We start from the raw sequence: 13,523 nt of genomic DNA, 5'->3' as shown, positions 1-13,523 counted from the left end.
CATTTTGGGTTGCTCTGTACATCTGAGCATAAGTTTGTGCAGTATCTTCTCTGGCTGCTTACAGGAAGGGAATAGGAAACTGTTAATCCTTTTCTATCTCACAAAGTGGGACATAATAAAAGTATCTGGATTGTGGGAAAAGCTTGTTACCTGACTTCAAAACTGTGAAAGAACACAAGTCTTTCTGGTCAGGCTAGCCAGCACCTATAAAAAGTACCTTAAAATACACATAGTATCATTAGGTTACTTACACCACTCTTAGTACAAACTGCAATATTAAGGGTTCCTTTTCCTCTCTGGCAACCTGAAGTTTGCATGACTTGCCCGTAAAGAGACTGCAAGACACTGTGCAGACTCATTCCTTTGGCAATTTGTCACTGAAGAAGGGAGTTGGAAGATATAGCAGAGTAGCTACTGCACAAAAAAATACTAACCTGAAGTTACTGTATTTTTGTTATGTAAGGGACATACACAAATAAATACATTATTTCCTGAAAATAAGTGCATGTACCATTCCCACAGTCTAATAACAAAGGCCCCTCACTACAAAAAGGACACTGAATGACTCGAGCGTGTCCAGAGAAGGGCAATGGAGCTGGTGCAGGGTCTGGAGCACAGGTCGTACATGGAGCAGCTGAGGGAACTGGGGGTGTTTAGTCTGGAAAAGAGGAGGCTGAGGGGAGACCTCATCTCCCTCTACAGCTACCTGAAAGGAGGCTGCAGAGAACTGGGGATAAGTCTCTTTAACCAAACTGTAAGCGATAGGACAAGAGGGAATGGTCTCAAATTGTGCCAGGAAAGGTTTAGACTAGATATTAGGAAGCATTTATTTCCAGAAGGGGTTGTTGGGCGTTGGAATGGGCTGCCCAGGGAGGTGGTGGAGTCCCCATCCCTGGAGGTGTTTAAGAGTAGGGTTGACTTAGTGCTGAGGGATATGGTGTAGTTGGGAACTGTTAATGTTGGGTTGATGGTTGGACTGGATGATCTTCAAGGTCTTTTCCAATTCTGTGATTCTGTGAGTTTTGATACAGATTTCTTCTTATTTCAACAACATCTATTTGGAAAGGACACCAGCCAATTTGTTTAAAAGGTGCTTTGTTTTCAGCGGAACTTACTGCATTACTCACAATCAGGTGCAGTTCTTTTGGTTACAACTTCCTTTCGTTCTGCCAGAATGGATCAAGTCTTTTGAACGTGTAGGGAGACCATTATCAACATCAGGTAGAAGCTAAAGCAAGGGTTAAGTCTTTTTTCCAAGGGGAAAATCCAGGTGAACACTGCTTTTAATCACTCTTGTTTGAGTAAGAGAGGAATTTAAGAGACAGTCCAAGACTCAGTCTTGCAGCACACAACATTGCATCACACCTAAATTCAGCATGTAATAAACATTATCCAGTTATGGTTAAGGAAGGAAGTTACCCAGGAGAAACTACTTAGGTGCTGCCCACAAACAGCTTCAAAACTACTGGTATCTCCACTGAAAAAGATCAAACAACTGGACAGAATTTTCTAAAATTCTGTCTGCCTACAAGTGTGCATCATATATTTGATGTCAGAAGATAATTCTTCCAGAACCAGAATCCTTCTTTCAGCTGAAACAAAATTATTATGACATTACCTGAATCAGAATTTGGAGGTGTGGAAGATCTACTAGATGAGGCAAATCTGCAACAAGCTGTAAAAAACTTCTGGATATGAAGAGACAAAAGATTTCTCCAAGACTCATCTGAGTCATGCAGAAGGATATCGTGAATCAGGTACGGTAGCAAAGTTTGACACAAGTCTGTTTTCACCTGAAAAACAGTGATGCACAGCAGCTGCTAAGAAAAACAACCAAAAGCCTTTCTCATTATAAACAAACTTCTCAAACACATAATGCTTGAGAAACAACATATAACATGAAAAATGTAAACCAAATAGGGCTATGCTGGCATTTCATTAAAGGAGTCATATAAAGTTCATCTAAGTTTACAGTTATCTCTCAAATCTTGTAGTGCGAGAGTATGGGTAGCTGCAATATCTGACTATGAAGGATCTTAATTACTGTTAAAAAAAGTAGTAACTTCATAGCAGAAATTACTATTTGCTATCAAGATAAGTAATCACATATTTTTGTGCATCACAGCACACATACATACACATACATAATTTAGCTCACCTCACATAGTGGCTTCATTAACTGGAGAACTTCATTTTGCACACCTCCAGTGTCCAGTATGGAACTAGTTAGGCGCTTGATCCAGGTCTCATGAATCTCTCCCAGAGGTATCCACAGGTTTGTGTCATCCAAAGTTTCTAAAGAAGCCTCTGTATCATTAGCAGGTACTACAAAAAACTATGAGGAGAATACATATATTGGAAATATCAACAAACTCTATGACGGTTAAAAAAATCATACTGCAATATGCACATTAAAACGTACTAAATATTAACTGTGCTTTAATTGATTGAAAGTATCAATCTTGTCCATGTAAATGTAAAGTTTTCCAAGGAAATCTGAAACTACTAAAAATAAAATTTTACTGGCAACATCAACAATGTCACATTAGACATTATATTTAGGTTACAAATCAAAAATTTGAAAATTAGGAAATACCTAATTAATGGTTAATTATGCACCTTTTTTTCTGACCTATTTTTCCACTAAATTTTTGTATCAAATGATACTGGAATCCTGAGAAAGAATGTATTAGATTACCAAGTAGATAATCAAAAATTGTCTAATAATGGAAGTACACAGCTTTTTAATGTCACATTGATAATTTCCTATGTGAAGAAGCTGCAAATGCTGAAACAGAAAGGAGAAACAGATGCACAAAAGCAATCATATCTGCGATCAGACTGATGAGAAGTCGAAATTTTGCATTCATCAAAGTCTATCTCAAAATATTATCAAATTTACTTTTATAAAAATGAATATTCTAATGTTTTTTCTACCCCCTATGCCATATAAATAAGGTGTATCAGAAGAAGTACCTTTTTCCTAGACATTCTGAAAGGCTGTAGATAGATTAACATGGGATCAGCTTTATTTTTATAAACCTCCCAAAATTCACTGCCAGACTTGGTGGCTAATATGTTTTTCAAACAGGAAACAGCAGCAGCTCTAACATCAATACTGTAAGAATAACATACACAACAGCATTATTATTAATTTCATTCAGATATTTTATTTTCAAAATCACCTTTACAAACATACAAGACAAATAATTCCACAATCTAACAATGTCCGCATCAAATCAGAAAATTCTGGACTAGGATATGCCACTGCGTATTTTGTTATAAAGCAAAGCCTCAGTATTTACTCCACAGCACTGCTATCCTCTACAGCACAGAAGAGATTCTCTGGCTCGACTCCAACTAGAGAATTTCTAGAAATCATCTAAACCTGACTGGATAAGTAATCTGAGCCCTGAAGAAGCACATGGTTGGACATTAACAGGTGTTCCTAACACTTACACAGTGTTAATTTGAGGTGATTTAAACAAGGTATAACTTTATGGTTCCTATTAAGCTTTAAACTAAATAAATAAAAAAGTGTACTCACCAATTATCTGTTAAAGCAATATTTATTTGAGTTAACATTATGAAGACCCACTGAAGTTTTCTATCACCAAGTAAGTCCGCTGCTTTAGAATCCAGTGCATTTTCAGCACGCTGAAGAGCTATGGTGGAAAAATCCATGGGACCAATTTCTCCCAAGCAACTTCCAACAGCCTCTGCAAATGCAGGTAATTTTATAATCTTATACACACTAAAACAAAGTCTCACCCTAAGAAGTTCCAATTAATATAAACTACTTTTAGAACTGAGCTTACTATGGGGTAAAAACTGCAAACATTTATAAATAATCACCTGAGGAGCTTTACGATTAAAATTACATGTACACAAATTTTGCAGCTTAAGACTCATAAATAATAGAGTTATCCTTTCTAACTCAATTACCCAGGAGTGCCTGTGACTCTGGATTTTGCATTTTAAATCAGATATGGATTTTGGTTTTGCTTGTGTCAGAAACAGGTAGTGCAAAAGGTCAGAATCACAGCCACTAAGACACACTCATTTTCATTCCCTAAGGGCATGGTAAATAAAAAGAGTATCCTGTAAACTCTATAAGAATTAACCTACATTTCACATAAAATGCTGTATCAATGTGTTCCTCAATTGCTTTCCAGACAAAATATTTTTTATAAAAACATGACTGCATACAAGAAAAAACAAAACAAAATTGACCTTGAAAACAGTTTTAAAAGAGAGATGTTAACATTTGTCAGAAAGAAACCAAACCCAATTTCCCTGCTCTTTCCTTCATACTCCACACGTCTTGAAAATATTTCTCTACAATATTGTTTTAACCACCAGAGAAAATAAAAAATAGGCTGAAGATATACAGGTTGTGTTCTGAAGTAAATTTAACAAATCATCTAAGGAAAGAAAATGCAGAAAAGGCTGAAACTCATGGCTTGCATAGGTGCTGAAGAACGTATCATACTGAAGTCAGTGTGAGCTTCAATTGCTCAACATTTTTAATTATCAGTTATTAGTCTTTTAGACAAAAAATATATTAAGGCAAATGTTCTCATTACTTGTGTTTCTGACTAGTTTATACATCTAATTTCAGTAATCACCACCTTCATGGAAGTACTCCCAACCCAAGGAAGAGGTGATTTGGATTTTAATTTTGGTGCTTTAATCAGGTGCTCAATGTAAACGGTGATAATAATTTTAATAATAAAGAGGAGGCTTTAAGACAGAGAACAATTATTTTAACTTCCACTAAGACATGTCTTTCAAATTTTCAGATAAGTTCTCTTCAATTTTTTTTACTATTTTTCAACTTGATAAAGGGACCCATATAACAGCAGATGACTATTAGAAGATACCAGGGTCTAAACTGATGACAAGTTATTAGTCAAAGCTGTAAAATATGGTGACTGAAAAGAAGGTGTATCACCCATTTTAACATTCCTGATGGCCACCTCTGGCAGCAAATGCAAAGTAACAGTGGGAAGTAACATTGAGAACCATCACAGTTTCAACCTAGGGTTTGCAGTGACAGTCCAAGGGTGCCTGTGGGACTAATTAACTTACCCAGCACTGCTTTTTCACCTGTATGGTTAACTGCCATCTTGGACAGCTGCAGTAAGCTCACCACCAATTTCACTACTACAGAATCTTCTGGCTTTTCTATCATTCAAAAAGAAAAATAAACCCCAAAAATGTCATTGTGTATTTGTAATGTGAACATATTAGAAGAAAGCACTGCTTTAGTATCTTTTATCTACAAATGTCACTATGTATTATTAATGTTGAAGTTGGTTAAACAGTACGTAAAAAAATTATTCATTTTTCTTATTCATCATGTCTTTAAAAAATTCTATGCATTTGACTATGCCAAAACTAGAACAGACAAATGCTATTATTTTCAGTGTTTTGATGAAGAAATTATAATTAAATATATGAAAAACTAGCATAAATTAGTATGAGAATGTTATTTGAAACAGTGAAGTCATACTATCTGACTCCACTGACGGTACTTAAGCTAATATCACTGTTCTAAATCCAAGGATTTGGATAAGGCTTTCTGCCAGGAATTTCACAGAATCAGACTAGCTTTCAGTTGCCTAATTAACTTTGCCAAACTATAAACTCTTGAGATGGATATTTCCTTACATATTTGCTGCCTGCCTGAGGTCTTATTTCAAAATAAATATTTGAAAAAAAGTAGTTTTGCCGTTTCCAGGAACAAGGTCTAGGAAAAAAAAAATCTGATTTGCCAATGCAAAAAAATTAAAAGCATTATTTTCTTTAAAAAAAATAAAATCCTGCTACCCTGTTGATTGGAATGGAAACTTGGAATCAGGTTTTATGTTTGCTGACGTTTCTGAAAAAATGAATACACATGTGGCCAAGCTGCAGTAGTTCTTTCTTAAATGTTATCTTTCAGCATACAGTTTTATAGTGTTTATCAATAACTGGTTTTTTACTTCTTTAAGTAAAATAATAACAACAACAATAATAATAATAATATTTGTAAGTGCTTAATAGACTTCTAGTATAAGGCAAAATGAAGGCAACAGGCCCATCAAGTCTGCTAATCTGTCTCCAACAGAGCAAAGGTTAAGTATTTCTCAGGTTTTGTTAGTCAGCAGACTGGGGTTTTCTGATCAGATCTTCATACCTAATTATCTCTGAGATATGTCTAACTCCTTTTAAGGTCCATTATGATTCTGATCTCCACAGTAAGTGGCAGTAAGTTCCATGCTGTATATATTTTGTTTGAAAAAACCCACATGGTTTCTCTTGTATAACTGCTGCAGATAATTTGTTCTTGTTAAAAGTGATAGAAGTGGTAAGTGCTCCCTACTCAGCTTCATCATAACATTCACCAGTCCATACACCTCTGTGTATTCCTATTCAATCTCATTTCCAAGTTCACAAGTCTCTCCTCTGATGAGGACACTAGCTTGATGCCCTTTTACTAACTCTCTTTTCAAGCTGATTTTTGAGACTAAAATTGTAAATGATATTCAGGATGTGGAGACATAATGCCCCACTACAACAGACTGCTCTTCTCCAAATGTTACTTTGCACTTATTTACAATGAATTACATCAGCCCTTCTTATCTTCCTGTCATGCACACAAGCTGATGAAGACTTCATGTAGAGGAGAAAAGCAAAACGGTCTGGCACAAGCATCTGAAAATCAGAATAGGAACGAACTGGGTCTGGACTGAGGGCTGAAACAGAATGCTGGGATGTGGCAAGGTTCAACTAAAGTAAATCCTACCATTTAAAAACTTTTGTGAGCTTTACCTTCTAACATACTATGCCTTAATAAAATCTAGCTTCATTACATTTAAATGAGTAGGGAGTTTTGTATAAAAGAAAACTCATTAAGCAGCCATAATGCAATATATTATATGTTATCCTGGTCATTCACAATCATAAATGTCCCATGCCAAGAGCTGGAAGGGCATTTTATCCTCTCTGCCATGTAACACCTCATAAAATATTCATAATACACTCTGCTAAAAGTACTTCAGATTTTGCACGAATTATAAATGCCATTCTGCATGTCAAATTGTAATAAGGTTATTTTATTAAAAATACAAAGCCCAAGACACAAAACATTCAATGTCAAAACAGAATAGAGTTACATTGCTACACTCCTAAAACCAGACAAAAAAAGAAATAAATACATAATTTGATGTCAGTACCCTGGAAATTTTTCAGCAGATCCTTCATCTGATCTTTGTATTGTTCCAACTGTTTGCGTAAATAATACAGTCCTTCCAGTCGTGTTAAGGGCAGTGAATCACAAACACCAACTGAGAGAAAGTGATTAATTTCCTGCAAAGCAACATTTGTATTAAGCACATACAGCATAGAAATAAAGGCTTCTAGCAAAGAAGTGGCTCTCAGCAGGCCACAATGTGGATATTAAGAGATGCAAAATAAGAATGGAGACCTACAAGTATCTGTGTCTGAAACTGGCAATAAAAAGAATTCACGTCTCATCTAAATCTTACTCAACTATACCTACAGCTAAAAATTGTTTTTCTTTTGAAAGTCTGCATTACAAAATCACTATGCCATGAGATATATTTTAAAATGTAATTACCTCCAAAAGAGAATATGGTCCTTTACTGTACTTTATTTTCTGTTGAGTTGCTCGCAAATCTTTAAAAGCAGGATATTCAGGAAAAGGATCTAAGCATTTGATTGCTTGGTACAGATTTTCACTACCCTTATTATCTATCACCAGATACTTCAACAAGCCTAGGACCTGAACATAAAAAGCAAATGAAAAACAAAAAAGACAGAGAAACATTTTTGAGCCATATTTCTTATTCAGGTTATAAAGTTTGTATTTCTCCAAGTTCCATTAAACTGAGAACTCTTTAAAAAAATTGTAAGATAATTTATTTACACTATTATAAAATATATAGAGGGTTGGGGAAATCACAGATATATTTTAAAGTGGTGAGGCATTTTTGCTACTCCCCCTTCCAAACAGTAATCAAAGCTTTCATTATCACAACCTTCAGTTTTATCCTGTCTTTTGTGGAAGCTGATTTCAAATACTGTCCAATACAATCATGACAATACTGGCAATGATTTAGCAACACGCTGCATCCAAGAAGTCCTTCTAATGGTATTAGGACTTTATTATTCTTACTAACTAAAGTGCCGGTATTTTGAAATCCAATGCCTAAGTATCATAATTTGTTGCCCAAGTCACTGAACTCTGGCAGAATTCAATTTATAACAGATCTACCCAACTGCATGGGTACCATACTTTCTTTGCAAAACCACTGATTTTATGCTTTACTTACAGATCAATGCAACTGGATATTCAATCCAGGCAGCTTGGAGGAGTGTACAATCCTACAATATAAATGATGAAGTTTTTATTTGGAGACTTTTATTTACCTAAATAATTATTAACTAGCCTCCACTCAATGCTAGAAAAAAAGAGAAGGAACTGAGAAGTGATCACTAAAGGAAGGACTTCCCTTACAGGAGAATGATATGAAAAGGTTTCATATTTGGTATCAGTTCCAATTCAGAGAAATTTCTGCCCTCCTCACGTTGTTTCTGCCCAGGGATGCCTTGACACGTTGCCTTCACAGTTGTGCATGTACAAGTGTTTGCACAGACATATTATAAATTATGATCATTAAGCCAGGAAACAAATTACCAGGTTATTTACAGCTGGATCAGCATAGTCCTCCCGCTGAACTGAAATACTAGGAGGAAGACAATATAGGGCTACTCTCCAGCCACAAAGGTGCATATGGTACCATGGGATCAGATTAAGCAGCAGACAACCATGAGGACTGAAGTGCAACAGGCATACTCTTCTCAACTTCACTGACTAATTACAAGTCTCTGAATCTAAGTATAACTCCACCCCCTAGCACAATGTACATACCATCACCAGAAGGAAAACAAGGCTTGTCACACTACCTAAACTGCTTCTTTTCCCTTTTAAGGACCAAATGCTACATTTACTCTTAATGATAATTTGTTAAATAAGTAGCTGAACTACTGACTGTTCTTTGCCCGTATTTCCTCTTGGTCCTTTAGACACCTTCCCCTTCCAAAGGTCTTCATTGTATTTCCTGTGAAATCATCCCTAGAGCTCTGCAGGTAACTGCTTGGCTATTCAATATGCTTGCACCAGTTAGCTTGCCATCACCAGTAGTTTAGGAATGCCTATGTTCTCTCTATCTTTCCCACTGATTTGGTGTTTCTACTCAACTAAGGCAACAATTTTTCTGAAACTTACCCTGAAGGTTTTAAACCTCTTTCAGATTTGGCTGAAAAAGGCATACAGATTCAAAGCAGACATAAAATACATTACAACAGCACTACAGCTCTTTAAGAAATCTGATGTTTTACAGACTAAGTAAATAGAATTAGAAAGCGATACAGTAATCTCAGCAATTATGATACAAATACATCTCAATCACTGTTCAAAGCCATAGGAATTACATACAGAACACAATATTCATAAAAATAGAAGTACCAAAATTAAAGACATTGTTATTTAAAAAATTAAAGGAATAGTGTTATATCACAAATAAGATTTGTTATGTAAATCTACAAAGCTTTAAAAAAAAGGAATTAAAATTGAACATGAGTACAGATAATGTTTTAATGACAGTAAATATGAACTGAAAAGCTAACAGATAAGGTATAAACAGCAACTCAAAACTACCTGTTCCTGAATCTCAGGCTGGTCCATGGCAAGAGGTATGAGGGTTCCTACAATAACATGAAGGTGGCTCCCTAGAGCATCATTGCAACACGTAACTGCTGTGTGGCAAACATGATGAAGAAGATCACAACAGAGTGAAAAGCTGCGCATGGATATTTCTCTGATAATAACAGGTCTGTCACAGGAGACAAAAAATTGAAATTAAAGAAATACATATTGTAATTTTCTCAAGTATTAACCTATTATACAACAGAAAAGAATAGGGGAAAAGGAGAAATATAAATAAATTTTATAGGAGGAACTGATTTTAAATTTTAAAACTTATCAACTCAGTTAACTCTATGGATTTAGCCCAGGAAACAGAGGAGAACTAAAACACACAGAATTTGATTGGTCACCTTAAAAAATGGGAGTAAAAACTTGAAGAAAAATACATTCCAAAAAGGAAAAAAAATGAAACCAAACCCAAAAAGGCTTTTAGATTACTATTTGCCAGAACAATGTTGACAGAAACAGAACAAAGTGGAAAACATGCTCTCTCAACCCTCCCCTCTCTCACATAACTGGTAGTTTTGTTTTGTGGGTTTTTTGTTGTTGTTGGTTTTGTTTGTTTGTTTTAAAAAATAAATCAGGTTACAAAGTACATCTGGAAATTATCTAGTCCAGCTTCCTGCCTGAAGCAGGGTCACCTTCAAAGTCAGATCAGGTTCTCAGGGTTTTGTTGAGCTGAATTCTGAGACATTCTTTGGATGGAGATTCAATATCCTCTCTGAGCAACCTGGTCCAGTATTTGACTATTCTCACTGCAAAAAATCTTTTCCCATATTGCAACTTGGTGTGTGCTACCTTTTGTCCTTTCACCATGCACTTATAGGAAAAATCTGGCTCTACCTTCTCTATAATGTATCTTCCAGAAACTGGAGAACAGAAGCTATATCAACTCCACTTACCCCTTGAGGGTCTTCCACTCAACCCATCCCAGTTTGTCATTATCTCTCATGTCCTGGCTGGACAAACTTCAATTACTTCTACAAATGAATTAACCTCGACTAGTGATACTGAAATGTAATGTTACAAGAACAAGGGAACACAGATTAAGATAAAATTACCATATTTACCTGCTATTGATGTGGTGAATCAGGGTGTAAATTACATCTCGGAGGACAAAAGCCCACGCTCCTCCTAAACCATCTTTTATCTCTTTAAGTAACAGACTAACAAACAAGTGATAAATTATAAGTACTCTGTGTTTCTTGTAAATGTTGTTTGTATCTGATGCATGCTTACAAAGGGCTAGAAGAATTTTCTGGAATGAATCCTAAAAATGAAAAACTATGAGTAAAAAAAATAATTCATAATGCCAACACTGACATACTTTACATCAAGAAAAATCTTAAGAAATAGAGATTTCTTTTTTTAAAGAACATGGACAAAAAGGCTTTATTATTTTTACTGTTTTAAACAAACAGAAGATCTACATAGAAACCAATTCTCCAAGCAGGACTATAAGCCCCATACCGCCTAATTTTCTTTTTTCTTACCCCCCCCCCCCCAGTTTTCACCAACAGGAAAAACATCATATAAAAAATATTAAAACATTGGGTAGTGGTTCAATCTATATTCTTTGAAACATAAATTTGATAAGTACAAAATGTATTACTTGATACAACAGATCAACAGAGATCAAGTACTAGGCAGGCCGTGTTATATTTGAAAGAATTTATTCCACTGGGTGGCAAAATTAACTTCTACACTCAAAAGATTTAGACAATCATGGTCCAGAATAAGTTTGTTCTTATTTTTAGATTGTTTATGGATAGGCAAAGGAAGTTGTTGATAACATATGCAATAAAATAACGTACATTTTGGAAATACACATTTCTAAGGAATGATATTACAAGATAGTAAAATGTTTATGATGCAAGGGCTTCATGATTTTATATGCCTTCATATTTGCATTTAACAACTGCATATCAAATGTCTAAAAATATCACTGACTATAAAATTTCACACTGTAAGGGAAACTAACTTTAATATCTTAACTTAGATAGTATTTAGATAAAATTGTCCAAGTGTAATTATTTTAGAATGTTCTTCAGACACATGCCAAAGAAATAAATTGCATCTAAATTGTATCTGGTACACACAGATTTCTCCAACCTTTCAAAATAATTCTCTCTATATATTATTTTATATGTATTATATAATGCATGTAATAGTTCAATCCTGTGATTTTTGTAAGGTTATTGTCTCCCTGAACTTAGGACTTCCTCCATCTCAGAAGGCAAACACAAGAACAGAAAGGTTTCTAAGGCTGTATTTTTTCCTCATATATACATGATGAAAATGTCTAATTAAACCAAAATGTATCCATAAAAGAGATTTTATATTCTACAGAAAATCATCATTACATACTTACAGGGCTTTTAGAAAGAACTGCTACAAGACTCTTTAATTTGCTTTTATGACAGTTGCTAATATAGTCCAAGGTGGCCTTAATCACATAAGATGGAAAATGAGGAGGATTAGGAACAGGATCCAGTTCCCTAAATGAATAAAGAAGATTCTTTTTTTTTCTTTCCAAAATCAAACCCCATGGATTAAATAAAATAAGGCTCACTGAATAAACACATAACTTCTAAGAAATCTTTTCTGCTTTCAGTAAAAAGCACCAAAAGCATCCAGCAGAGTGACACATTTTTAGATGTCTGTTGTCCCTTTATAGCAGCTTTCTATCTTGCACTTTCTTAACATTCTTTTATTATTTTTTGAAGGATCATATTGCTAAAACCCCACACATTTCTCTCATCTAAGGTACTTCGTAGGAAAATCTGATTGTAAGTCATGGGTAAAGCTTCTGCATTTTGTAATTACAGGAATAATTTTGCTGAGAAAAAAGTAATCATGAATATCCCCATTATTAGAAAAAGAGTAATCAACTTTTCTGGGACCTCAAAAAGAAATGCATAATGATAGTAACAAACCAGCAAGATCTAAGTTCCATCAATCTTGTTCTTACCATTCCCTTCTTAGAACGAAAAACTGGTTACAAGCAGACACCACAGTCTGTTAATAAACTCACAGAAACCAATTGCTTTTATAAGGTTCTGAAATCCTCAGCCATTTAACTTTTGGCAGATTTCCACAGAAATGCTTTGGTTTCTTTCGACTTTATATTTCTACAATAAAAATATCTTCTTCAGAAAGTGTAATGATTTTCCAAATAGTTTGCATCTAAACACAAAAATCTGAAAAATTATTTCCAGATATAACTATACAAACAGCAATATTTTTAGGACAACAACAAAGACTGAAAAGCTCATAAAAATGAATGTATTTATGGCACTAGAATATTTCTATTAATTAGGAATTTGTTTATTTGACATTGCTTAAGCAATCTCCTTACCAAAGGCAAGAGTTGCCACTACCAGAACCTGTTAAGAAATGGTTCACTTCTCTGTCACTTCTAAATATTTAAAGACCTTTAAAAGAATCACTTTAATTTAGACATTAAATCCTGACCAATTTTCCAGAGAGGGCAGTCCATCCGAATTTGAATTAATCTAAACTGGCGTTGCCTTAGTCCAGCTCAGTAACATGCAACAGTGTTCTCTTGCCCACCCATTCATTCTTTCCATCAAATGAAATATTATAAAGGTTCTCCTTACTGATACTGGTGAATAACTATGTGAGAAAGCTTGCCTATGAGACATCATTACTAATGACAATAAAATCCTTTAATTCTAAACTTAAAGGCCACCTCTCCTTAAGCCTGAAGGGCACATTTTAATGCACT

At 34.8% G+C, this 13,523-nt stretch overlaps 1 protein-coding gene across 2 annotated transcripts in view; it reads right to left on the bottom strand.

The window, feature by feature from the left end:
* ATM (ATM serine/threonine kinase) overlaps nucleotides 1-13,523 on the bottom strand; it is a 78,183-nt gene that overhangs the window by 34,291 nt on the left and 30,369 nt on the right. For both annotated transcript variants that reach the window (XM_026844731.1, XM_026844739.1), the window contains exons 27-36: nucleotides 12,147-12,273; nucleotides 10,846-11,045; nucleotides 9,728-9,902; nucleotides 7,625-7,789; nucleotides 7,221-7,353; nucleotides 5,092-5,187; nucleotides 3,548-3,719; nucleotides 2,977-3,118; nucleotides 2,159-2,335; nucleotides 1,619-1,793 (exon numbers count right to left, since the gene is read on the bottom strand). In XM_026844731.1, coding sequence (XP_026700532.1) covers nucleotides 1,619-1,793; nucleotides 2,159-2,335; nucleotides 2,977-3,118; nucleotides 3,548-3,719; nucleotides 5,092-5,187; nucleotides 7,221-7,353; nucleotides 7,625-7,789; nucleotides 9,728-9,902; nucleotides 10,846-11,045; nucleotides 12,147-12,273 — 1,562 coding nt within the window. The remainder of the gene's footprint in view (nucleotides 1-1,618; nucleotides 1,794-2,158; nucleotides 2,336-2,976; nucleotides 3,119-3,547; nucleotides 3,720-5,091; nucleotides 5,188-7,220; nucleotides 7,354-7,624; nucleotides 7,790-9,727; nucleotides 9,903-10,845; nucleotides 11,046-12,146; nucleotides 12,274-13,523) is intronic.

This window comes from Athene cunicularia (assembly GCF_003259725.1).
Source record: "Athene cunicularia isolate RWA chromosome 1 unlocalized genomic scaffold, athCun1 chr1_part1, whole genome shotgun sequence".
NCBI lineage: Eukaryota > Metazoa > Chordata > Aves > Strigiformes > Strigidae > Athene > Athene cunicularia.
This window is presented reverse-complemented; position numbering and strand designations above follow the sequence as displayed.